This window comes from Wickerhamomyces ciferrii, contig 00097, assembly GCF_000313485.1.
Source record: "Wickerhamomyces ciferrii WGS project CAIF00000000 data, strain NRRL Y-1031 F-60-10, contig 00097, whole genome shotgun sequence".
NCBI lineage: Eukaryota > Fungi > Ascomycota > Saccharomycetes > Phaffomycetales > Wickerhamomycetaceae > Hansenula > Hansenula ciferrii.
This window is the reverse complement of record NW_011887643.1, coordinates 111,328-137,705: the sequence shown is the minus strand read 5'-3', so window position 1 is coordinate 137,705 and position 26,378 is coordinate 111,328. Positions and strand designations below refer to the sequence as shown.

The 26,378-nt window shown below is 32.2% G+C and overlaps 11 protein-coding genes across 11 annotated transcripts; 6 read left to right on the top strand and 5 right to left on the bottom strand.

The window, feature by feature from the left end:
• Positions 1–89: 89 nt before the first annotated feature.
• TLG1 (Tlg1p) lies at positions 90–773 on the bottom strand (the record flags this gene model as incomplete). The annotated part of the gene is made up of 1 exon (XM_011275924.1): positions 90–773. The coding sequence occupies one exon, from the start codon at positions 771–773 to the stop codon at positions 90–92; it is 684 nt and encodes a 227-aa protein (XP_011274226.1).
• Positions 774–1,077: 304 nt separating this feature from the next.
• Positions 1,078–1,482, top strand: SDC1 (Sdc1p; the record flags this gene model as incomplete). Its single annotated transcript, XM_011275923.1, has 1 exon — positions 1,078–1,482. The coding sequence occupies one exon, from the start codon at positions 1,078–1,080 to the stop codon at positions 1,480–1,482; it is 405 nt and encodes a 134-aa protein (XP_011274225.1).
• A 279-nt stretch (positions 1,483–1,761) lies between these two features.
• On the bottom strand, positions 1,762–3,294 carry UGO1 (mitofusin complex protein UGO1; the record flags this gene model as incomplete). The annotated part of the gene is made up of 1 exon (XM_011275922.1): positions 1,762–3,294. The coding sequence occupies one exon, from the start codon at positions 3,292–3,294 to the stop codon at positions 1,762–1,764; it is 1,533 nt and encodes a 510-aa protein (XP_011274224.1).
• A 326-nt stretch (positions 3,295–3,620) lies between these two features.
• On the bottom strand, positions 3,621–5,396 carry BN7_3529 (Laminin subunit beta-4; the record flags this gene model as incomplete). Its single annotated transcript, XM_011275921.1, has 1 exon — positions 3,621–5,396. The coding sequence occupies one exon, from the start codon at positions 5,394–5,396 to the stop codon at positions 3,621–3,623; it is 1,776 nt and encodes a 591-aa protein (XP_011274223.1).
• Positions 5,397–5,819: 423 nt separating this feature from the next.
• Positions 5,820–6,636, top strand: BN7_3528 (60S ribosomal protein eL27; the record flags this gene model as incomplete). The annotated part of the gene is made up of 2 exons (XM_011275920.1): positions 5,820–5,850; positions 6,233–6,636. The coding sequence occupies 2 exons, from the start codon at positions 5,820–5,822 to the stop codon at positions 6,634–6,636; spliced, it is 435 nt and encodes a 144-aa protein (XP_011274222.1).
• A 272-nt stretch (positions 6,637–6,908) lies between these two features.
• DIA4 (putative serine--tRNA ligase DIA4) lies at positions 6,909–8,321 on the top strand (the record flags this gene model as incomplete). Its single annotated transcript, XM_011275919.1, has 1 exon — positions 6,909–8,321. The coding sequence occupies one exon, from the start codon at positions 6,909–6,911 to the stop codon at positions 8,319–8,321; it is 1,413 nt and encodes a 470-aa protein (XP_011274221.1).
• Positions 8,322–8,896: 575 nt separating this feature from the next.
• TOM1 (E3 ubiquitin-protein ligase TOM1) lies at positions 8,897–18,931 on the top strand (the record flags this gene model as incomplete). The annotated part of the gene is made up of 1 exon (XM_011275918.1): positions 8,897–18,931. One exon carries the CDS (start codon positions 8,897–8,899, stop codon positions 18,929–18,931), a length of 10,035 nt encoding a protein of 3,344 aa, XP_011274220.1.
• Positions 18,932–19,297: 366 nt separating this feature from the next.
• PRP3 (U4/U6-U5 snRNP complex subunit PRP3) lies at positions 19,298–20,770 on the top strand (the record flags this gene model as incomplete). Its single annotated transcript, XM_011275917.1, has 1 exon — positions 19,298–20,770. The coding sequence occupies one exon, from the start codon at positions 19,298–19,300 to the stop codon at positions 20,768–20,770; it is 1,473 nt and encodes a 490-aa protein (XP_011274219.1).
• A 118-nt stretch (positions 20,771–20,888) lies between these two features.
• On the bottom strand, positions 20,889–21,343 carry HSP10 (Hsp10p; the record flags this gene model as incomplete). The annotated part of the gene is made up of 2 exons (XM_011275916.1): positions 20,889–21,190; positions 21,337–21,343. The coding sequence occupies 2 exons, from the start codon at positions 21,341–21,343 to the stop codon at positions 20,889–20,891; spliced, it is 309 nt and encodes a 102-aa protein (XP_011274218.1).
• Positions 21,344–22,835: 1,492 nt separating this feature from the next.
• SFM1 (protein-arginine N-methyltransferase SFM1) lies at positions 22,836–23,459 on the top strand (the record flags this gene model as incomplete). The annotated part of the gene is made up of 1 exon (XM_011275915.1): positions 22,836–23,459. One exon carries the CDS (start codon positions 22,836–22,838, stop codon positions 23,457–23,459), a length of 624 nt encoding a protein of 207 aa, XP_011274217.1.
• A 100-nt stretch (positions 23,460–23,559) lies between these two features.
• Positions 23,560–25,917, bottom strand: DDL1 (putative carboxylic ester hydrolase; the record flags this gene model as incomplete). Its single annotated transcript, XM_011275914.1, has 1 exon — positions 23,560–25,917. The coding sequence occupies one exon, from the start codon at positions 25,915–25,917 to the stop codon at positions 23,560–23,562; it is 2,358 nt and encodes a 785-aa protein (XP_011274216.1).
• Between the last annotated feature and the right edge of the window lie 461 nt (positions 25,918–26,378).

Genomic DNA, 26,378 nt, shown 5'->3' with positions numbered 1-26,378 from the left:
GATTACAAAGCAGTATACCTATATTATTTAAATTACTATTAAATTACTATTTATTTCTCTAAAGTTCATACATTTCATACATTTATATATCACACGACAATCACTAGCACCAGAAGCACAATCAATGCTACAATGAGAACACCAATACAACAATCACCAGCTCTTTCTTGATTCTTTCTTATAACGTGTTCAACTTGTCTCATTCCACGTCCTAATTTACCTCCAACTCTATCCAATTCAGAATCAACTTCATCAATAATATATGCCTGATCTTCTAATTCTTCACCCATGGTTCTAGCTTGTAAGTTAATGTTTTGCATTGTGGTATATACACCATCTAATTGATCATCTTGTTCTCTCATCATTTCTTCTTGTTGTAATTGACTAAATTTATTATAATCTTCATCAACAACACCATTTGCTTCACCTGATTTCCCGTTTTCATCTGTTTCATCATACCTTATAAAAGGATTATTACTATTCCCATTTTTACTTGACCATTGTAATTGTAATTGTTGTATTGAATCTTCTAATTTTTTAACAATTGATTCTCTTTTATTTATTTCTGTATTGCTAATTTGGAAAAATTCTGGATCTTCTTTACTTGATTGAATAGATTCTTTTAAATCTGATATAGTTTCTTCAAGTTCACTTATATTATTATTGAAATCTGATCTATTATTTTCATTCACTATTGTAATTTTTTTTAGAAATTCTTCTAAATTTGTAATTTGATGTTGAGCATCTTCAAGTACTTCAACGAATGGATCCATATTTATATATTTATAGTTGAGAAGTGGATTGAATTTGGTAATATAATTATTATGATCTTGAAAAGAATGTATTTATATTGAAATAGACCTGTTTTACTAGCTTGAACTACCCTTTCTTAGTAATTTTGTTTTCTTCTTTGTTGTTGAAATTCCCTTTAAAATTGAATTTCGTGGAGTTTTAAAAATAACAATTCGCGATTTTTTTTTGACTTTTCGCGCTTTTATAGTTTATAATTTGATAAAGTAAACAATAATTTTGACATAAACATTTTTGTGAAGAATAGACATATTTTACTAGGGAAAGATGAGTACAAGCGGTGATATCGAGGTCAAGGATGCTCCAGTAGAGGATAGGGCTAGTAGAGAATCAACAGTTTCTGCACCAATCGAACAAACACCAACACCAGGTCCAGCTCCAATACAGAATGAAAAATCTCAAAATCAAGAATTACAACAACAAGATCAAATTCCTCAAATATCAGTTCCTCAACCTAAATCAAATACACAATCACCACAGATAAAAAGTGAGGAAATCTCATCAAGAAATACACCTGTACCTCAAGTACTTCAATTCCAAGTACCTAATGATCAAAAAGTTTCAGATATAGTTGGTGGTGCACCAGTAAGACAATGGTTAAATGAACATGTTACACCAACTTTATTACAAGGTGTTCGTAAAATTTCAACTGAAAGGTATGTTATAGAGTGAATTTTAACTGTTTGGGGGAACGTTACTAACAATTAATAGACCTGAAGATCCATTGAAAGTTCTTGGTGAATATTTAATAGAACAAAGTAAAAATAAAACTAATGATTCATGATCAATCTTTTTTTCATATATAGGAACAATCAATTAAATGTGCTATAGATTTTCAATCAAATTAAATCATCTTGTATTATAAATTATATATATATATATAATAGTTAAACTCCAAAAACAAATTAAAAGCAAATTCAAAATAAATCAATTAATGAACGTTATAATCTTTTAAAACTTCTCTTCTTTAAAACTTTGATCATCATAATTTTGTTGTAAGAAATTTAATCCTAAACTTCCAAAAAGGTTTAATAAACCAACTCTCCAACCTCTAAATAATGCTTCAATACCACCATTTGGACCTGGATGATGATAAATATCAAATAATGTTTTGAAAAGACCTGAATAACCACCAAATCCAACAATTAATTGGTCTTCATTTCTAATCTTTAATGTATTACCATCTTCTGATTTTTTCAATAAAAATGCAACTTGAGCTCTTCTATATAATGTTTCAATTGGTAATCTAACAAATAACTCTAAAACAGATGAAACAACACCAATTGTACTATTTAAAACTGGTGAAGCATATGAATCAATACCAAATTTAACAACAATTAAATATGGTGTAAATTTCTTAAAAATTGTATTTGCTAAAGTATTCAAAATATTTGGTATAATTAAAGAAATTGGACATGTGAAATATTTTAAATCCCTGATAGAATTTCTAATACTTCTTTCATTATTATTAATTGAAGAAACAATCAGTTTAGTCTTGATCAAATCTAATGGTGCTAGTAATAAACCTGTTAAAATTGAAGCTGTAATTGATAATGCTAAGGTTGTAGTAGGTTCTGGTGAATGGGCAACATCAACGAAAAATGGATCAGGAATTTGTAAAAAAGGTGAAATAAATCCTGTAATCCATGCTTCTAAAGTTGATGATAATGCATTGAATATAAAAGTTGCATTAGTTGCTCTCCATAATCCTCTTGTTCCTTCTTTTGATAATAAACTTGACATAACATCAACAGTATTTAATGAAACTGGTGTGATATGATTTGGATTTTTTTTACGTAAAGGTATTGGTGATGGTGTTTTTTGACTTCTTATTGGAGATGTTTCCACTTTACGTTTAATTGTTCTTGTTCTTCTTGATGGTTCTGGTTCATCATCTTCATGTTTAGAACGGAAATAATAAACTTCATCATCATGTTCATCATCATCATCATCGTCATCATCATCATCAGCTTCGTTATTATCATTATTATTTGTAGTATTAAAGTTTTTCTTAGTTCCATTGGATTGTGAATTAACGCTTTGAGAACCCGTTGTTTGTATATCACCAATTTGTAATAATAATCTAGCAACTTCAAAAGGTTGAGCAATTAAACATCTTAAATAACTTTTAATCAATGAATTTATTAAAGATTTGATTAATTCACTAACATTTTGTAATTCAAAATATTCTGAAAATTCTAAATCTGAATACATATTTTTTTTAATATTTTCATTATATTGATTTATCCGTATTAGATTCTTCATTGATGATTTACCATTCCCACTAAACCCTTTAGAGACACTTCCTATACCCAATGAATTATTGATTGATCTTTTCAAATTGGAAGAACTGACGATTTTGGAAGCAATAGTATTCCCATGTTCATCAACAACACCAATTCCTGGTCTATAAATTGCAGGACCTCCAGCATGGAAGGTTTCTGAATCATAATATGGTCTTAAATTCTTTGTTGATTCAGCCATTTCTTAAGATTCAAATCTAAAGCATATAACAAAATAATATGTCAGAAAAATCCAACTTTTAAAATCAATTCTAGTCAATATATTTGGCTTAATTCTAAGGGGGGCAATTTTTGCTTTATCAAGTGTAGTATTGTGATTTTTTTTATTTACCTAAAAAATTCAAAATCAAGACCAAAAAAATTCCGTAGGACATAAAGTGTTATATTCGCGAACATTAACGTCAATTATTAACAACAAATTTACAATTAGATTTAATACAAACAAATAATATTTATTAAACTCATTAAATCATTAAAATGGTAAGCAAACATTGGATCAAGTGCAGTTTATAAGTTTTCTTTTTCTTCAAATTGGTCAAGTGTATCAAATTCGTACTTCTTTTTGGATCTTGGTGTCAAGTTCCCTTCGTTAGTATTTAAATATGAATTTGTACTCATGACTCTAGTTGATAATGGATTCTTACGTGGACTATTTGCTTTTGACGGTGAAGGTTGCTCATTGGCCAATTTCGTTATAGCAGCAGCACCGTATATGTTTTTAATTTTATTCAGATTTAAATTTGATAATTTGGATTGGAACTCTTCATAATCAGAAGTTAATTCTTTGAACTCATTAAATCTTTGAATATAAGCTTTATTCAATGCTTCTAATTGAGTTTCAACTTTGACTTTCTGTTTTGTCAGGTCCAATAACTCACTTTGGGTTTCATTTTTGGATTTTTCAGTTTCAAGTTTTGATATCAACTCTGAAATTTCTTTATCTTTTAACTCTAGTTGTAATTTTTGATTTTCTTGTATTTGAGATTCTTTCTCTGATAAAGATTTGGATTCAAAATGTTGCTTCAACTCATTGTGTTTGGTATCATAATTTTCAAGTGATTTCTGGAAAGCTTCTTTTAAGAAGGAAGTTGATGTATCGATACCTTTATAATTTGTAGACATTTGGTCATGCGTGCTTTGAATTTGTTCCAATAACTTCTCAAATGATTGTGTGCTATTATCTGTCAATTTCTTTATTATAGAATATTCAAATTCTTTGAACTGTGTGGTGTCGATATTTAATGACTTTTGTGACTCTTGAATCTCAGCAAACTTAACTGAATGAAGTTTATTTATTTCTTCAATTTTCTCTTGTAATGAATCAACTATTTTGCTATTATCAGATTTCAAATCTTTAACATCCTTTTCTAACTGATCCATGGATGGGAACTTCAAGTCTTTTAACTCTTTGGATAAGTCATCAGTTCTTTGAGCGCCTTCTTTCACAAGTTCAGCGACTGGACTTTCTTGAATCCTTGTCTCAATTTTATTAACTGAATCAATCAATGTATCCTTTAAACTATCAATCGATAGATTTAATTTATTAACATCTGGGCCGCGTTCAAGTCTCGATTCTAAGCCTTGAACAATCTTTAGTTGGTCTGATTGATATGATTTGATTAATTCTAAAGTCTTGGTTAAAGCATCTATGTTGGTATGTAATTCTTTGGTGAATTCTTCATTTTTCGACTGTGAGTCATCTTCAAGTTTCAGCTTCAAATGATCAAGTTTTTCTATTATACCACCATTATGTTCCAAATGTTTTTTATGTTGAGCCTGAATAGATTCTAAAGCATCAGAAACCAATTTTTCTACTTTATCATTATTATTACTCTTCTCTCCAACAACTGGTAATGTGGACTTGACATTTTGTACCAAATCTTTTAAATGCGTATTATTATTTGAAGATCTTTCAACTAAGCTTTCTAGGTCTAATTGTGTTTGCTTCACCGAAGTATCAACACCAACAACAAGACTTCTCAAATTACTTTGACCATTGATTATTCTTTCCAACTGATGTTCAATCTCTGTATTATCTGGGATTGTTGCAAATTGTAATTTACCAACGGAGTTTGGACTCAGATTATTCTTGTTCTTGTTACCTGTTATCCTTATCATTTGAGGTGATGCTGGTAATGGCGGAGGATTTCTGCGAGGATCACCACTATCCCACATACTCTTGCTAGTTGGAGAACCATTCAAGGACTTGGTTGGTGAGCGAGGTGGTGGAGTCAAGTTTGGATCTTGGTTTTCTGAGTTATCAATTTCAATCTTATCAGTCATTTTCACGATGTGGCTTGTACTTCTATATTGAGCTTTATATCATTCAACAGAAAGTATACCGTTTTAAGTTATCCTAGCACTTGACGCTGTGTTATAAATCTGTAGTTTTCCTTGACTTATTTTGCATTTGTTGATGATTTTTCTGAAATGTAAATAAAACGATTCGAAACGTAAACAAACAAATTCGCGAAGGTTCACGAAAACCGACCATAATAATCACGTGAAAGAAATTTTAAACCTCGGAAATTCTCAAGCGGTCGGGTCACACTTGACTGAAATTTTTCATGCGTAAATCTGAACACCAGCGAAAAACTCAGAATGGTTAAATTTTTCGACGCACTTTTGATATTTTTCACTAGTGTTAAAGGTATAGCTGTTTGGTGCTAGTGTTTGAAAGAAGTATACAAAACTCAACAAGTAAAGATGGCTAAATTCATTAAATCTGGTAAAGTTGGTAAGTAGAAGCCAGGTATCACTATTGAACACCCATATTCCCAAATCCATAAGCAAAGTGTGATGTTTGAAGGGCAGAATGTTATATTGAAGATAATTTTTTTTCACCATCATAATGAAAAATTTATTAAAAGAACCTATGGAGACAGTCAAATCACAACAACTCAAAAGTAATGATTGTAATGTGCAATGTTTAATACTCATGAACCAAGAGAGTCTACTAAGGGAAAAGAGAGACCAAGTTTGGAAAATTTTGTTGTAGATCTAGGTTGTGACTAGTAAAAGTATTTATAATATGGTAAATCAACAAACAATCATGAAGATACAGTAATAGGAATTAAATAATCATAGCTATAGGATTGGAGAATGGTGAAGTTTATCAGAACTCTATACTAACAAAATATTAGCCATTGTTGTCCGTGGTCGTTACGCTGGTAAAAAAGTCGTTATCGTCAAAGCTCACGATGAAGGTTCAAAAGCTCACAAATTCGGTCACGCTTTAGTTGCTGGTGTTGAAAGATACCCAACCAAAGTCTCAAAAAGAGCTGGTGCTAAAAAAGCTGCTAAAGCTTCAAAAGTTAAACCATTTATCAAAACCGTTAACTACAACCATTTATTACCAACTCGTTACACTGTTGATGTTGAAGAATTCAAATCAGCCATCACCACTGAAACTTTCGATGAACCATCCCAACGTGAAGAAGCTAAAAAAGTTGTTAAAAAAGCTTTCGAAGAAAAATACCAATCTGGTAAAAACAAATGGTTCTTCACTAAATTAAACTTCTAAGTTGAGTTTTGTTTCGTGTGAAATAGAAAAAAAAAATCATCATAATACAATTTAAAAGTTCTAATGAGTTTCTTTGAAGCATAACATTGTAGATATACTGTAATTTGTACGATTAATGAAAGCTGTATTGCGCTTTGGTTTTGGAGTACTAGGGTATTGGAAAGTTCACCCGCGAAAATTTAAAATATTACGATGCCCTAAAATTTTGGAATATATAGGTGCAACTCCATACTTGAGTATTAGATCTTGTATATCTTATTACAGTGTCGACAATGCTCGGAAGAAGATTGATTCCTAGAATTGAAAGAAGGAACCTACTGAGGTGGAGTTCATCTAACACCAACTCTGAAGTCAAAATTGCAAATTCTGTGATTTTGAAGAAACCAGCCTATGATCTTAAAGGTATAAGTGAGAATCTCGATCAATATATTGAAAGTTCACAAAGAAGAGAATTACCAGAAAATACTCTACAAGAAATTAAAAAAACAAAAGATTATTATGTAAAAGTCAAAGAATTAACCAATCAGTTAAAAAAGCTACAAGCTGAAAAGAATATTTCTCAAGTGGCTTTGAAAGAGTTAAGAACCAAGAACGAAATTGGAACTTCTAAATATGAAGAGCAGTTAAAAATACAATCAATGTTGAAGAAACTTGAAAAGGAAACAAATGAGAAAATCAAATCAGAAGAGCTAACATTATACTCATTAATGGAAAATTTCCCAAATAAAATTCATGAATCAGTCAAAGATGAACAAGAATTAATCAAATACCTTAATCCTAAAGAAAAGTATGACCAAATAGAAGCTTTAGAACATAGCAAAATAGCACAGGATTTAGGGATACTGAACCTGAAAGCTGCCTCAAATGTTAGTGGTGCTTCATGGTATTATTTGATTGGTGATGGTGCATTATTAGAACAAGCATTAGTCCAGTATTCATTGAGTCTTGCCAGAAAAAAAGGTTATAAAATGGTCACTCCTCCATCCATTGTTAGAACAGAAGTTTCAAATGCATGTGGATTCAAACCAAGAGATCAAAACGGCGAAGTTCAAACTTATGAATTGAAACATGATAATTTGGTATTAACAGGTACTGCTGAGATCCCATTAGCTGGTTTAGCCATTGAAAAAGTCTACAAAGAAGAAGAATTACCTGATAGAGTTGCTGGTGTGAGTCGAAGTTATAGAGCTGAGGCAGGTGCTAGAGGTAAAGATACAAAAGGTTTGTATCGTGTTCATGAATTTACTAAAGTCGAGTTGTTTGTTTGGGCTACAGATAAACAATCAGAAGCTGAACTTGAAAAACTGAGAGAGTTTCAAGAAGAGTTGATTCATTCATTAGGTCTTTCTGCTAGAGTATTGAGTATGCCAGCTAATGATCTTGGAGCCCCAGCTATCAAAAAGTATGATATCGAAGCATGGATGCCAGGAAGAGGTAATTGGGGTGAGTTGACATCCACATCAAACTGTACAGATTATCAGTCAAGAAGAACACATACAAAATACAAAAACAAAGAATTGAAGAAAAACTTGTTTGTCCATACTTTGAACGGTACTGCTTTAGCTGTTCCAAGAGTTATTGTCGCAATAATTGAAAATTTCTATGATCCTTCCACAAACAGGGTTTCCATCCCAAAAGTTTTACAAAAATACATGGATGACAAAGAGCACATAGAATTACAATAGTATCACCTTATATATAGCCCCTTCAAAGCATTTAATTTGTATATAACAATAAAAATTCATTAGAAAGATCAGTTAAGTATGTACCGGCAAATGGTGATGTTGCTCGGACCACCTCGCAGATTTTAACCCTGAAAATATGCTTAATATTTTTTATATAGGAATTTAGTAATGCTATAGTAGAGCAACAGCAAAAAGCTAATACAAATCAAACAATTGACATCAAAAGAGTTCACGATTGCATTATCACTAGTTTAATCACAAGATACTCTCCATATTCAGAGAAATCATTAAGAATAACTGTGAATTTTCTGTTTTCATTGAAAGCGCTTCATTTCTTGTTAAATAGTGTTTGAAGGAGCTAACAGAATAACTTTTGCCATCGTTACGTATTGATTCAATACCAACACATACTTTAACTCAATTATTTATTATTAAAACATTTGAACTGATCCAAATAACCTATTCCTTTATTTAAACTATTACCTTTTGTGCTTCTTAAAGTTTTAGATTAGATTAGGTGTTGCTTGGTTTGCTGAGGAATTTTTGATCTTGTGTTAGGTACATTATATGAAAATATGTTGATCACTAAAAGACAGGAGAAATCCATTCAAGACATTTCCAAACCTTTGGAAAGCATCATCAAATCAATCAAAGACGCTTCAAATGATGAACTACCGAAGGTTTTGCGTGCTAATTTGACTTGGGATACATCAAAAGGTACATTGTTAACTTGGATTGATATCTTGAACAAATTTGATTCCATTTTAGAATCAGTCGTCAATAAATACAAATTAGGGGAAGAACAAGCTAAGCTAGTTGTTATGGATAATAAAGATACTGAATTGGTCGTATCAATTCTTGACTTCACTTACATGTTATTAGATAACTCTTCACATAAATCTGCTTATTCAAGTTCACACAGACTTTATGACCTTTTACAATCACCAACTATTCCAGTCATTAAAGCTGTTTTGAGATGTTTTGTCATTTTAGGTAAGAAGTATTCAATTAAATCAATGAGAAGAGGATTTGTTGCTACTAGAAAAGTTTCAGATAGAGTTTATCCTTTGGCTTTACTTTTACCAGCTTCAACCGTCGCAACAAGTACAACTAATGAAGAGAATCGTTCATTGATTGATTTCATCAAGGAGACTGCAGTGGTTCCAAAGAAATGGAGAAACATTGAACATACCTATTTTCCAGAAACTGAATACAAAGAGTCTGTCCATACAGAACCATCTCCAGTTCAGAACTCACCATCAGTTAAGAAGGTTAGAAATCAACAACAACAACAAATCTCACCTACTAAAGGGAAGAAACAACAACAGCAAAAAGGTTCAGATAAAGATCAAAAGAACGGAGGTGGTGCCGCTGTATACTATTTACCAGAGTCTGAAATTCGCAAGTTATCATTGGAGCAAATCTTTGATAAAGGTGTTGAAAGATTACCAAGTAAAACATGGTATAAATTTGCCCTTAAAGCAATTATGACCAAGTCATTCAACACAAACTCATATGAAAATATAAAGTTACGTCAAGATTTAGTTATCATCAAACTTTTGGCTATTTCATTATTAGTTTCTGTTAATAGTGAATTTGAAGTTACATCAAGAATCTTTGAAGCTGATCCAAACTTATTACAGTCTGCTATTGAATTAACCAACTTACAAAATCCAGTCCCATTAGAAATTAGAATGGCTGCTGTTATTTCATTAGACTGCATTTCGTCATTGAAGACTTGGTCAACTGAGATTCTAAAAAGTTATGGTGGTAGTATTTCCCATGGTCTTTTATTACAAAACGTCAGATACATCATTAAGCAGATTAAAAATAAAGATACAAATATCGATGAAGATTTTAACACTTATTATTTGACAGTTATTTCAAACTTGGCAGAAGTAAAATCATTAGGTGCAACTTTGGTATCTGCTGGGTTGATTCAAACACTCACTGAATTTTTACATTTGGAAACTGACTACAAGAAAACAGTTGCTGGTGCTACTCATTTATTAAATACTGTTATCTCAACATCATCAGATTATGTGACACTTTTCAGGGAACTCAATGGGTTCAATACCTTGATTGGTATTATTGGTTATGAAATTGAATTTGCTTTAAACAATCCAGGATACGGTGGTGGTCCTCCAAAAATCACAGCTGTGCATTATTCAATCAGTTTTAAACAAGCAAATTTGATAAGGTCTTTTTTGAAATTTGCACATAGTTTGATTCAATCAGAGAGTGGTGATAGAGTAAGAAACCTCTTTGACTCCCCATTATTAGGCCATTTAAATAACATTTTACAAAACACCAACGTTTTTGGATATACTTTGTTGACTTTGGCCATCAATACAATCTCTGCCATTATCCATAATGAACCAACTTCATATGGTATATTGAAAGAAGCTAACACAATTGATTTGATTGTTGATAATTTTGAAAAATACTTTGGTAAATCATCAGAACTTATAACCGCATTACCTAATGTTATTGGTGCCATTGCTTTGAATACTGAAGGTTTACAAAGAGTCAAAGAAAGTAATTTGATTCATAAATTATTCAAAATTTTCGATAATAATGATTACGCTAAAGCTTTGGTCGTGGATGATGCATCTGATTACTTCGGCTCTACAATTGATGAATTAGCGAGACATTATCCTGACTTGAAACCTATTATCATTAATGAAGTTGCAGAACTTATCAAGAAACTACCAGGATTTGCCAAGAGCCATTTACCAACTCCAAAGATTTACAAATCAGAAGCTGGATCTTTTTATCATTCCAAAGAGGACGAGGTTGTTGACAACGAAGAAGGTTCAAATCAAATTGATGCTTGGGAAACTTTAGATGAAGCTTATATTGTTGAAAATGCTATGGTTTTCATTGGAAATCTGATTCAATACAGTAATGCTTGGATCACTATAATGGATAAATTACCTTTCGAAGACTGGTTGCCATTGCTCACACTTCCAAACTCATCATATGACTACGTTTATTCCAACAGTATGTACCCAGTCAATGGTATATTGAAGTACTTTGATGATGAAAGAAGGGAATATGCTCCTAGAATCCTTATTAGTGAAATTCATAAACAAGTTTCGTCTTTTAAAGACTACATCGCTTCCAATGAATCAAAATCTTTGTTCCAAGTTTATGATGGAAATGCTGAAAAATCTGATGATCTTCTCAACAGAATGATTTCTGTTAACAATATTTTATTTGCATTTGTTGACGTTTATTGCAACCAAACTACACTTTCTCCAACTAGGGTTGGCCAATTGGCAAGATTTTTTAGTGATAAAGAAGGATTGGAATTGTTAGAATTGCTAGGACAACTTTTGAAGCGTGTTACATACGAAGAAGAGGTTATTCGCTCAACTTTACCTGAAATTACATCCAAAGAAACTATTCCAAATATTGCTGACGAAGGAATTCCACCTCTACGTATAGTGGCTGGTAAGGAGAAACCACAACCTGTATTCAACAAAACAAGTGCAAAGTTTAAAAATACACTTCAGGTAAGATTTTTGGGTAACAGAATTCATGGATCCATTGCTGTTATATTCAATACGCTTTTAAGCCTGACAAATTCAGGAAGACAAGAGACTACAGTGGATTCGTATAGAGGATTTAGTGTTTTGGTTACAACAACAGTTACTAAAATCTTGAGTGACTACTTGGTATTAGATACTAGCTTGACAGCATCCTATCAGTTGGTTTTGATAGATACCATATCATATGCTTTAATGGATGCAAGCTCTGGAAAGATTTTAACACTCCCTGCCATCACTTTTATGCAAAATGAAGGGTTCATAAGACAACGTGACATTCTATTACATATTTGGCCTCAATTAGGGAATTTAACTGAAACCCAAATCAAAGAACTCACAGAAGCCAAACATACAATAGATACTTCTGAAAGTATTGTTTTGGAAATTGTTACTCATATTTTGGATCTTTTCAACTTGATAACCAATTTTGAATTATTGACCTCTGTTAGCAATGGACCATTATACTATGAAGGTGATTTACAAGGTGCAGTTAATTTACCAGTACATAATTTATCTGTATCATTTTTGACACAATCAAAATTACTCGGATTTGGTGCACTTTCTGGTATCTTGGATGAAGACCAGTTTGCCTCTATCGATGAAGGAGTGAAATTACCACCATCAGTTGTTTCTGGATTGATCAAATTAGGAAAGCAGCTATACAGTACTGCTGGTGAAAAAAACTTAAACTATACAGATGGTTCGTTGTATAAATTGGATTGGAAGCAAGCTAAAGATTCTCATAATAGAGTGGAATATCTTCAATCTCTTGGGTTATCAGAGGAAGTTTCACTTAGAATTGTTAATCAACATGGTGGTGACTTAACAGTTTTAGAAGAAGAGAACTTACCCGAAGGCTTAGGATCTCCTGATGAATGGAAAACTGCCGTTGAAAAATCCAAGGAGTTGAAATATAATAGACCTACACCAGTGTTGGTTTTGCCTCAATATGCTGATAAACATACATTAACAGATCTTGAAGAGGCTCGTCAATCAAAGAGCGACTATTTGCTAGATCAATTTTTGTTGATTGCTCAAGTTTATCCAGAGACGGTACAAAGTGTTTCTGAATTTTTATTGTCTTCATTTTTGGGCTCATCAAAACATAACGTTGTAAATTTTGAAGCAAACATATTACGTACTGTACTTGATTACATCTATTCATTTGAAATCAAAAATGAAAATTCACAAGAATTATCATCAATGCTTAAATTATTTGGTCTATTACTAGAAAACGATACAGTTTATTTTGGTGCTTCATCAACTATGAAAAATTTCGCAAGCTTCATTATTGAGTCACTGAAACCTGAGTTTGCTGATTGTGATTGGTTTTCTGAGGCCATCTTTGCTCTACATAGAATAATTACTGTGACATTACTGCCTGATTATGAGAAAGTTGATAAAGATATTGCATTTGCTCTTCCAAAGCCTCCTCAAATCACATTTGAACTTGAGCCTACGCTGAGAGATGATTTGTTCAAAATTTTAATAAGTGTAAAGGATTTGACAAAATTCAAAAGTGCACTAGCTGTAACAAGGGCGCTACTTATCTTCTCAAGAAACCCTGAAAGATCTAAAGAAATTTTAAAATCAAATCTCATCCAGTTAATTGTCAAAGTCATTTCAAAAAGCAAGTATTCGGAGGATGAGAAACCATATTCACTTGAATTAGCATTCTCTTTACTTGTCAGAAGCTGCTATGAGACTAAAGACGTTATTTTATCTCTTATTCAAAGGGAAATCAACAGACAGTTCACTTCCAAGAGTCGTTCAGATAATAGTAAAGAAAAGATTAGAGATCTTGTCTCATTGGTTAAAGATCATGCTGGTGTGATTTTACGTTTCCCAGAACTTTACATCGATGAACTATCCAAAAACACCAGATTCAATGACTTTAGTATACCATTGAGAAATTTAAATGTTCGCTATCACCAAGAAAAAGAAGAGGACGTTCCAATGGTCGATGCTGTTACTGGTAATAAGGATGTAAATGAAAAGTCAACAACATTAGATGACCAAACCGGTATTGTTCATTTATTATTGACAGAATTAATGACAACAGCAAAAAAAGATTGGACAACAGAGCCACCTTTATCTGAAAAAGAGCTTGAAGAACAAAGAAAAGAAAAGGAAAAGAATGAAATGCCTAAGGCTCCTAAAGTGGACGTAAACAAGAATGAGAACTGCAGATATATGTTATATTTGTTGAAGGTTATTGTTGAGTTGTTGGCTTCATATAAACAATCGAAATTAGAGTTTTTGACATTTTCCAAGAAGCAATTGTTCCAAACAGAAGCAGATAATGATATATTCAAACCACGCTCAACATCTTTAAACTTTTTCCTCCACCAGTTGATTCAAGGTTCTGTTACAGATTTGACTAAGCCTGAAGACATTAGAAAAAGGGCAGTTTCTGAATTGGCATCAAAGGCTATCGTTGCATTCATTTCTAGTATTGATCAAAGTGACTTGAAGGCAGATGCAAAAAAGGTTGATCCTGATATGACTTTCATAAGAAAGTTCACTGTTGATTCCATATTGAAGGTTGTTAAAGACGTCACTCTTTCATCTCAAACAATGAATGTTAGATATAAAAAACTTATCTCTGTTAATAAAATAATTCCTTCGTTACTTTCTACTTCAAGAGAAAAACTAGTGGAGGAAGGTACTGTTGAGTTTGATGGATTTCATATGGCCAAGAGCATGATTGATGCAAGCATACCACAAGCATTGACAGGTGTTTTAACTGAAATTGATGTCAATTATCCGGAGTACTATTTTGTTCTAGATTCAATAGTCACATCACTACAAGTTATATCTAGTGCCAAATCAAAGTTCCAAGATTTATTCAAAGAATATCTTCCAAACACAGGTGCTGATGAAGAAGAACTAGAAGAAGATGAAAATGATTTCAAAGAGGAAACACCAGATTTATTCAGAAATTCTACATTAGGAATGTATGACGTTGATGAGATTGATTCCGAAGAGGATATGAGTGATTATGATGACGATTTTGATGAGGATGATCCAGATAGATCCTTAGAGATTGTTTATAGTGAGGATGATGATGAAGAGGATGAAGATAATGACGAGGAATTGATCGATTCTGACGGTGAGGAAGTCGCCGAAGTTGAAGATGCTGACGAGATCAATGAACATGGGTTTGAAGACTTTGAAATGGAAGATGATATGTCAGAAAGCGAAGATTCAGGATCTGGCTCAGAAAGTGGCTACTCAGATGATGATGAGCATATGGAAGATGGTTCTGATGTGGAGTTAATTGCTGATTACGATCATTCTGGTGTATCAGATGATGAATCAGAAGAGCCAAGAGCACATAGAAATTCAGCCGGTAGATTTATTGACGTTCTTGCTGAGCAATCTGATTTGGAGTCAGAACTTGACGAGATGGTAGGTGATGATGAAGATGGTGTTGACTTAGGAAGTAGTTCCCCTTCAGGTAATCATTTACACGAGGGTAATGGTAATCTTGGGTTATTTTTAGATGCAGATGATGATGATAGCAACGAGTCAGACCTTGACAGTGATGAAAATGATTTAGATCCTTTCAGTGCTCTTCTTTCAAATCCAAGAACTCACAGAAGATCAGCACGTCCACATGATCATAATATTCGCCCTGCAAGGGTTGTTATTAATGCTCAAGACCTTGGAAGCTTAGATCCTGCATCTATACGTGAAAGTATTCAGAGAGCCACCGCAAACCTCACATCACAACAAATGCGTGGAATGCCAGATCTTGGTCAGTTTGAAAGCTTGTTGAACCGTGAAAGTCTACGCAGAGTGCTACATCCTGGTGGTGTACTCAATAGATCTTCTGAGTCTGAGATGACCTTGAAGTCGACTAAAGAAAGATGGAATGAATTAAACACTTTGTTCTTCGGTAAATCACCTCAATCTTTGAGAGTTATTCCTTCTATTATCAACAGAATTTTTGATCCAAGTGAACAACTATTTCATAAGAAGAAAGCAGAGGAAGATGAACGCAGAAAGAAAGAAGAAGAAGAGTTGAAAAAGAAAAAGGAAGAAGAGGAGACTAAAAGAAAAGAAGAAGAAGCTGAACGCAGAGCTTCTAGAGCAGCTGCAGAAGATGATGAAATGGAAGTTCAAGATGCTCACAATGAAGAACGTGAACCTATTTATGTGATGATAGGGGATCGCCAAGTTGACATTGCTGGCACAGATATCGATCCTGAATTTTTCGAAGCATTACCAGATGATATGAGAGAGGAAGTTTTCACCCAGCATGTCAGAGAACGCCGTGCACAAGCTACTGATTTAGGAACTGGATCTCGTGAGATTGACCAAGACTTCCTTGAAGCGTTACCTGATGCTATCCGTGAGGAAATTTTGGCACATGAAGCCATAAATGCAAGAGTGGCACCTGTAATGGAGAGTCTTAATGCAAATGCTAATCGAGCACAAGAGGCTACAGGTGAAACTACAGAAAGAACTGATGAGCCTGCAGCACGTACAGGAAAGCAAAAGACTTTCTTCACGCCGCTTGTTGACAGATTTGGTATTGCGTCTTTAATTCGTTTTGTTTTTGTTCCACAATCATTTCAAGGTAGAAGATCTTTGTATGATCTTTTGGGTAAAATTTGTATTAATAAACAGAGTCGTGCTGAAGTTTTAGGTTACCTTATTGCTATTTTACAAGATGGTATCAATGATCAACAATCTTTAGAAAAGACTTTCCATCAAATATGCTCAAGAGCAAAGAATACAACAATCAACTTGAATACGGGTTCAAGTGCAAAACCTTCAACACCAAGAACCCCAAACACACCACAAGCAAAGGGTAATACAGCATTGAACCATTTCCCAATTAGGGCTACACCATTTATTGTTTCTGGTCAAGTTCTTGAGGCTTTACAGTACCTCTTGGAATCAGATCCTCATTTAAGATATTATTTTTTGAGTGAGCATGAACCGATCATTTTGGCTAAAAAGTCTTTGTCTGCTAAATTTAAAAAAGAGTTATTAGGAAAACATTCAAAATATCCATTGAACTCCCTTTTGAGTCTCTTAGATAGAAGTCTGGTCAAAGAGAAATCTGTTTTGATGGATTTGTTATCAAGAATAATCCAAATTACTACACGTCCATTGAATGCCCTCAAAAAGGCCCAAAATGAAAAGGCCAAATCTTCTGATGAAAATAATGAAAAGCAAAAGAAGAACATTGATCTTCCAAGCGTTGCAGATTCAAGTTTCAGTAATGTGGTTACTATTTTAACATCGGATGATTGTTCCAGTAGAACATTTCAACAAACTTTAAGCGCAATGCAAAACTTATTGGTTGTTGATTCCAGTCATAATATCTTTGCTTCAGAGCTTTCAGATTATGCATCAAAGCTTGGTAGAGTTATTATTTCAAACATTTCTGCACTTGTTGATGAACTCAAAGCATACACAGTTAATGATTTGGATGCCGAACTTATGTCAAAATTCACATCCTCAAGTTCTGACCAATCAAAACTTCTAAGAGTTTTAACAGCTTTGGATTATCTCTTTGGAAAATTAGAGGAGAACGATACAAATCTTAAGGAATTGACAGATTTATACAAGAAGCTAGCATTGGGTCCACTATGGGGTGCTTTGAGTGATTGCTTATACTTATTGGAGGAAAATAAAAATATAACGCATACAGCTACTGCTTTATTACCATTGATTGAAGCTTTGATGGTGGTTTGTAAACATAGCAAAGTGAAGGAGCTTCAAGCTAAGGATGCTATCAAGTATGAGAACAAGAAATGTGATTTCGCAAATGAACCAATAGAAAGTTTATTCTTTTCATTCACTGACACACATAAGAAAATCTTGAATCAAATGGTCAGGTCTAATCCTAAGTTAATGAGTGGTCCATTTTCTATGTTGGTGAGAAACCCAAGAGTTTTGGAGTTTGACAACAAGAAGAACTACTTTGATAGAAAGTTACATTCAAATGAGAATGAAAAGCAAACATTAGCTGTTTCTATTCGTCGAGACCAAGTGTTCTTAGATTCATATAGAGCTTTGTTTTTCAAATCTAAGGACGAGTTCCGTAATGCTAAATTGGATATCAGTTTCAAAGGTGAAGCAGGTGTTGATGCAGGTGGTGTTACAAGAGAATGGTTCCAAGTCTTATCACGTCAAATGTTCAATGCTGATTATGCGTTGTTTTTACCAGTTGCTTCTGATAAAACAACATTCCATCCAAATCGTACCTCATGGGTCAATCCAGAACATTTGTCATTCTTCAAATTCATCGGTCGTATTATTGGTAAAGCTATTTATGATAATTGTTTCTTGGACTGTCATTTCAGTAGGGATGTTTACAAAAGTATATTGGGACGTATTGTTTCGTTGAAAGATTTAGAAACCATTGACTTGGAGTATTTTAACTCATTGATGTGGATGTTGAATAATGATATTACTGACATCATCATTGAAACATTTGCTGTTGAAACTGATGACTATGGTGCTGTTCAAACTGTTGATTTGATCCCAGGTGGTAGAGATATTCCTGTTACAGAAGAAAATAAACAAGACTATGTTCGTTTGGTGGTTGAATATAGACTTCAAAAGAGTGTTCAAGAACAAATGGATAATTTCTTACAAGGTTTCCACGAAATCATTCCAAAAGAATTGATTTCCATTTTTGATGAGCAAGAATTAGAGTTATTGATTTCTGGATTACCAGATATTGATGTTGATGATTGGAAAAACAACACAACTTATGTTAATTATTCACCATCTTCTAAAGAAATTTCTTACTTCTGGAGAGCTGTTCGCTCATTTGATGCCGAAGAACGTGCTAAGCTACTTCAATTTGCTACTGGTACCAGTAAAGTTCCATTGAATGGGTTTAAAGAGCTTGGTGGGTCTGGTGATAATTCAAAATTCAGTATCCATAAAGATTTTGGTTCAACTGAACGTCTTCCATCATCTCATACTTGTTTCAATCAAATTGATCTTCCTGCATACGACTCATATGAAACTTTGAGAGGTTCGTTGTTACTGGCAATTACAGAAGGTCATGAAGGTTTTGGTCTAGCATGAACAAGAAAGAAAAAAAAAAGACTTAATTAATCATTGTATATTAAAGATTTATAAATAAGATATTGTAATGTGTATTTGATGTTGAAGTAGCTATCATTTGACAGATATAGACCCAGTACAGTGATCATGCATCGATAGGTGAATCATAGTTAGAGTATGTGATCTGACCTGCAAGATATTCACTCAATGGACTTATCATCAATAATAGTCTTTCTTTGATTTTGTATTGTTGTATTGTATTGGTATAGCGCGAACTTGGAGCTGTTATTTGTAGCGGCGTTAATTTTGAAAAAAGTATAAGCATACAAAATTATTTTGATGCGATATAAATATTTCCTATAGTCAACACAACTTGGTCCGTTGAAGATGCCACCTAAAAGACCACTTTCAACCTATATCAATGAAGAAGAAGATAATGCGAAGAAGCAGAAGAATGATCGTGAAGATAGTCCCAAATCTGAAGCTATAAGAAGAGCAAAAGAAAGAATTGCACAGTTAAGAGAACAAAGAAACACTCAAACAACAAGTCCCACTTCAAAACCAGAAACTACTACTGCCTCACATCCAAAACCCGAGAAGCCTGCAAAGTTATCATTAAGTGAAAGAATTGCTATAGCTAAAGCTCAATCTCAAGCTAAAGTCAAAAAAGATGAACCATCAAATAATGTTGAAAAAGGTCGTGGTTTAAATGTTGAATTACATCCACTTTTACAAGGAAAAGAAGATGTTCCAGTGAAGCCAGTAGATAATCCTAATATCAATAAAGTTAACAAAAGAGGTTATAAAGTGAATCCTTATCTTGCTGATCTTGATACTTCTAGGAGAAAACGTGAATTGAAATTTAATGAATCAGGTAAATATATTCAACAGGCAAATGAAGTTAGAAAGGAACAAAGATTAGCTGAATTAAAGAAAAAGATTGAAGCAAGTACAAAGAAAGCTGGTTTAGAACCTGATCTAGCTCTTGGTGAAGATAAATATAAAATTGAAAAACCTCCACAAGTTGAATGGTGGGATATTCCATTACTTATTGAAGGTGATTATAATAAGATAAATTATGAAGCCATTTCACCATATATACAACATCCAGTTCCTTTAAATGCACCATGGGAACGTCATTTACCTCCATCCAAACCAATGTATTTAACAAAGAAGGAAATGAAGAGAATACGAAGAAATGATAGAAGTGAAAGGTATAAAGAACAACAAGACCGTATAAAATTAGGATTAGAACCAGCACCACCGCCAAAAGTCAAATTGAGTAATCTAATGAGTGCCTTAACAAATGAAGCTATAAAAGATCCAACTGCAGTGGAAAAAAGAGTTCGTAAAGAAGTTGAAGAAAGAAGATTACAACATATAGCTACAAATGAAGAAAGAAAATTAACTAAGGAACAAAGACATGAAAAAGAACAAATTAAGTATGAAAAAGATTTATCAAAAGGTTTCCACACTGCAGTTTTCATTATTGATCAGCTTGTACATCCATCTCATAGATTTAAATTGGATACAAATGCTAAACAATTAAATCTTGTGGGGACTATGTTATATAATAATCAATTTAATTTAATCATTGTGGAGGGAAGTGAAAAAAATATCAAATTTTATAAAAAATTAGTATTAAATAGAATAAAATGGACAGATGATGTTACAGTGGAAGGTATAGATTATAATTTATCACAAAACAAATGTGAATTATTATGGGAAGGTCAATTAAGAGATTTACATTTTAAGAAATGGTCACAATATCATGCAGATGATGAACAAACTGCAATTGATTACTTATCAAGATTTTCAGTTGAAAACTACTGGAGAGAAGCAAAGATTAAAAGACAATGATCTCCTCTTTTATTGTGTTTATACTCATGAATTCATGTTCTCATATATAAATTTATTAAAAAATAGTTATCTGAGTGCTATTTACATGTAGATTATTAATTAATATGGTTAGTTAAATTTAATTAGCTTCTTCTCTAATTTTAGCTAAGATTTCTGAATCTCTGAATAAGATAAATTCATCTTCACCAACTTTAATTGGAGAACCACCAAATGGAGGAATTAAAACAAAATCACCTTCAGCAACACTTGGAACAACTTTTTGACCATTTGGATCGGTGAAACCTGGACCGACAGCTAAAACTTTAGCTTGGTTTAATTTTTCAACATTTTTTTCTGGTAATAAAATACCTGAAGCAGTTTTAGCTTCAGCTTTAACACGTTGAACTAAGACACGGTCTAATAAAGGGACAATTGATTTAGCTGATTTTAAAAGGTTTGACTAAGCACATGTTAGTATGAACAATAATATAGAAACATATTAAGGGAGAGGATATAATATTGATTGATTCCCGAGAATTCTACCAGTATGTATCACCCCTCCATTATCAATTGAAATCTTGTAATACTCACCATTTTTGTATTTGTATGTGTATGTTTATCTGATGTAGATGATTCAAAAAGTCAAAGATCTAAAAGTAAATCTGGAGGTGATTCAGCATCTTTATATCAAAAGCACCAATTTTTCCAAAAAAATTCGAGAATAATCTAAGCAGACAGTATAAAAGAAACAGGGGCCCGTAACCACAAATCCGATTTCCGATTCCGATTCTTCATGTCAATTTTCACAGTGTCGATTGGCATTTTCGAAAAGCCGGGTAATGCTAACGGGATTACATAATCTTAAATTCGCGGGCTCGACTTTGGAACGGTAATAGGGTGAATTTATATGGGATTCAACAAGAGTGTGTCAATGATTGTGAGTTCAATTACACGAGAAACATAATAGAATAACACAATGGTTTCATATTACACTATCTTTGGTAAACAAGTTGCTTCTCACTGGGTAAGTGCTGTGAAAATTGGACTTCAATTGATGGAATTGTATCGTGTTGTGAAGTGGATTGTTTAAGGGTATTTATTATTATGGTATATTGGAAAAAATCTTAAATATTTTGATCAATTGAATGAGTTTAATGATAAACTGAAGTGATATACTAACAATTTTGAATCAGGTTGCTATCTCAACCTTAACTTTAGCAGGTGTTGGTGCTACTTTACCAGGTTATTTACCAAAATCTGAAAAAGCTGCTACTCCAGCTCCAGCTCCAGCTCCAGTTGCAAATAAAGAAGATGATTTAGATGTTGAAAAATTAGTAAAGTGAGTATTTAAGTTTATAATTTGGTGTTATTATCAAGTCTTAGTTACTAACCTTTTTCAAGTGACTTTTTAAAAGAACAAGATGCTGAAGCAAAGAAATAGACTTGGTTATCATATATATATTATATATTCACATTAATTCATACGAAAAACATACTTTTAAAATTTAAAGAAACAATCACAATAGAATTGTGAGAGATAAAATCATTAATTCAAAATTTACTATACCTGATATGACAAAAATTATATACACATTCATGATTATGTTTTAGACTAATTTTGATATATTGTAGGAGGAACCTTGTTTTCATAGGGCAAATATTCAAGAATAAACCAACACAATGAAACATGATTGTATATTTCGAGAATGATAATAGGCTTCGAAGAGCCAATGTGGATAAAGAGTTGGTATATATCAAACGTTTCGATTCCACATACCTATTTCTTGATCGTGTAACCAATGATTAATACGCATCGAAATCAAACAGGGAAAGAGCCATGGTGTATTGTCATATGTCCAAAACAGTATTAAATTCAACGATCTTATATCTATATTAATTTCTTGACTTATACTAGATTAATTTGTTGATGTTCTAGTATTGACTATATTTTTATGTCACTGCACTTACGTAATTGTTGTAGAGATGAGCCCGAGCAGGAAAAAAATTATATCAAAACTATAAAGCTTTTAATCTCTTCAACGAAAACTTTTGCTATCTATCTATATTAATAAAATATAATCCTAAAATGAAGTACGTTATTGAACACATGGAAGCTGGTTTCACAGACTGGGTTATTTTAGAATATTCAACCATCATTAAAGAATTAGGTAAAGAAAATTTAATCTTAACTTCATTACCATCAGGAACTACAGATGCTGATATTCCACAACAATTAAAAGATCTTGGATTACAATGGACTACAAAAGAAGTTACTGACATTGGTACTGAATCATTACCTATTGTTAAAGAAAGAGTTTGTTTATTAGATCCATCTGCTGAAACTGATTTAGTTGTTGAAGATTCTAATAAATTTGATTATTTTGTATTTGGTGGTATCTTAGGTGATCATCCACCAAGAGATAGAACTGGTGAATTAAGAAAAAAATATGGTTTCGTTGGTAGAAGATTAGGTTATAAACAAATGACAACAGATACTGCTATAAGAACTACACAATTAATTATACAGAATAAAACACCATTTGAAGAAATTAAATTTATTGATTATCCAGAATTTAGATTTAATAAAATGGAAGCAACTGAAATGCCATTCCGTTATGTTTTAAATAAAGATGGGAAACCAATCTTACCAGATGGTATGTTAGATTTGATTAAAAAAGATTCAGAACAATCTTTAGATGATCTTCTATAGGTATTTGTATAGTAAAAAAATTACATGATTAGATGATTTAATATGGAGTACATTATTTTATCCGTATCTATTGTATTGTATTCTATATAATTTGTCTATATTATTGATCCTTGTTTTTATTTTTACCCTTTTCCACTAATATTTTTGCACTTTTTTCCTTAACCCTTTCATGTTTTGCTAAAATTTCCTTCAATATAAAACCTGCAACATTTTCATCTTCAAAATAACTTATATGAGCACTAATTGAAGAAATTATACTAACATCAAAATAACCTTGTTTTAATTCATAATCAACTCTACCATTATAGTTTAAACTTGATAATTTTGATAATTGTTCATCAGTTAATTTAATTTTTTTCAATTTTAAATTATGATCATCATCTTTCAAAATATCTGGAGTTGCTGATTCTGATGCTGTTTTTAACATTTTTTCAACATGTTTACTACCAACATTTGCAGTAACATTTGACCAAGCATCTGCAGCTGTTCCAATAAATTTATTACTTAAATTTTCACTTAATTCAGCAAATGATGATAATTGTTTATTAAAATTTTCAATTAAGAATGGAATTGATTCAGGTTGAAATTTTTTAAATTCTGGAGAAATTAATGGTTCAACTCTATAACCAACTGGATCACAAGGATGGAAAACATTATAAAAATTTTCACATCTTGGTACTGAAATTTTTTCATTTGAATTTTCATGTAATTCAACTGAACCGATGTTTTTTCTTTTTAATAAATTGAAAACACCAATTGGTGAACCAAGTGCAAAATAATTATCAACTTTAAAATCTAAATGCTTTGAAGTACGATCTTTATGATCTTTTGGGATTAAACTTTTTGGTTGTTGTGATAAAATATCAAATGAAATTGCCGAACCTAAAGAATGACCAATTATACTAATTTTACCATTAAATGAAGGATTTCTCTTTTTAAAAGTATGATATATTTGATTTGCTTCTTTAGTAACTTCATCCAAGATTTGATTAAAATATAATGGTTCATAATATAACAAGACATCCAAAATAACTGAACCTAATAAATTTCTTAAAGGTTTCATTTCTTCCATTGTAATATCATTTAATGTTGGTAATCTATAATTTCCCTGATCATCTCTATCTTCAAATGGTTCATGTGTTGAGAAATCAATCTTATGTCTCCAAGAAATTGGTAAAACTTGAATACGACAATTTTTATCATTATTTAATAATTTTTGAAAATCTTTATTTTCTTCATAAACTTTTTTAATATTTTTACGTAAAATATTTATAGTATGAATAAAATTAACACCTTGGAACCTTGTACCTAATGATTGACCAATTCCATGAACACAAAAAATTAAATGATCAATTTCTCTACCTTTATCAGTTGTACCATCTTCTTGATCAATATTATAATCTTCTTTTATTTCAATTTCCATAGCTTGTTTAGTATTATCAGAATCAGATTTATCAGTGGAAGTTTTAGTCTTTTCACCAAACATTTGAGATAATTCTAATTCAAACATATTTGAAAGACTTAAGGATGATGATTTTTCATCTTTAGAATTTTTTGATGAAAATTCTTGAAATCCTCTAATAACTCTATTTGCACCTAAAGCAGGACCATTTTGTAAACCTTTTAAATAACCAATTTGTAATTTCCCACCATATAATTCATTTAAGATATAAGCAGTTTTATCTTCACTATAAACAACTAATTTCCCTTCTTTAAAACCATGTAATTCATGAATATCTCTTTCACCATCTTCATTTTTAACTGATATATTATTATTTTCCGTGTCTTTAGGGTCAATTGTACGATTTTTTTCAGGAACTTTCTTATAATAAGGTTTAAATTTAGCATAACCTCTTTCTAATTCATCACTTAGTGATTCTCTTAGTGGGTGACCATCAGCATCAAACCAAACACCACGACGAACTTCATAAATAGCACCATCCCAATAAACGGGGTACATTTTCCTTGATACAAGATCAACTTCAAAAAGATAATCCTCATTAACGGGTATTTTGAATTTATCATTTTTTGTTAAAGTTTCATTATCACCATTATGTTTATTTAATAATTGAAATTGTTTTTCAATTCTATCAGAATCAAATTCTGTAAATGCTGCAAATTTTTTAGCTTCATCTTTTTGAACATAACGATATTCTTTTGGCATTGATATTGGATTATCTGTAGCATAGAACCAACGTGGTTTTAAACTTGGAATATCAGATTTGGGGAGTTTTGGTTTTGATTCTTCTGGTAATTTTGGTGATGATGATGATGATGGAGAATCATTTGTAGATACTTCACGGGTTCGTTTAGTCATTCCAGGACAATGTTTCTTCTTGATGAATGAGAAAGATCTTGTAGTTGTTTGATGATGTTTAAATTGATGAATTGTTGATACCTGGGGTAGCTTTACCGCCCTAATGATTGCTGTTTCTGTGAGCAGAGGTCTCAATAGCATGTCTTTTGATAGTTCAGTAGCAGACTTGATTGAAATGGTATCAGCAGTATGGGTATCCTTGCAATTGAGATTATCCGTTGTTTAAATAGCCGCGGTGATGTGTTGTTGATTAATTGTTTTGGTTTGAATTTATCTGTCAAAGTTGAATTTGAATTCTAGCCCAACCAGGAAACGTTGAACTCAACTCCCAACAATCAAGATCTAGACAGAACAGAACAGCAACAACGTGAGAGATGTGGACAGGGATTAGAAGGGAATCAATGGGAAACAACAAGTGATACTTGTAATTGTTCAATTGAAAGGTATCGTTCTTTATATATTCTTGGTCATTTACCTTTGACCTTTGTATTGAAAGTGATCATGGATGTAGAACGTGTTAATTATGTACTAGGTGAGGTTCCATGAGTTTCTGGAGTCAAAGTAAATATTTTCAACAAAGTAACAAGATTATAAACATCAAA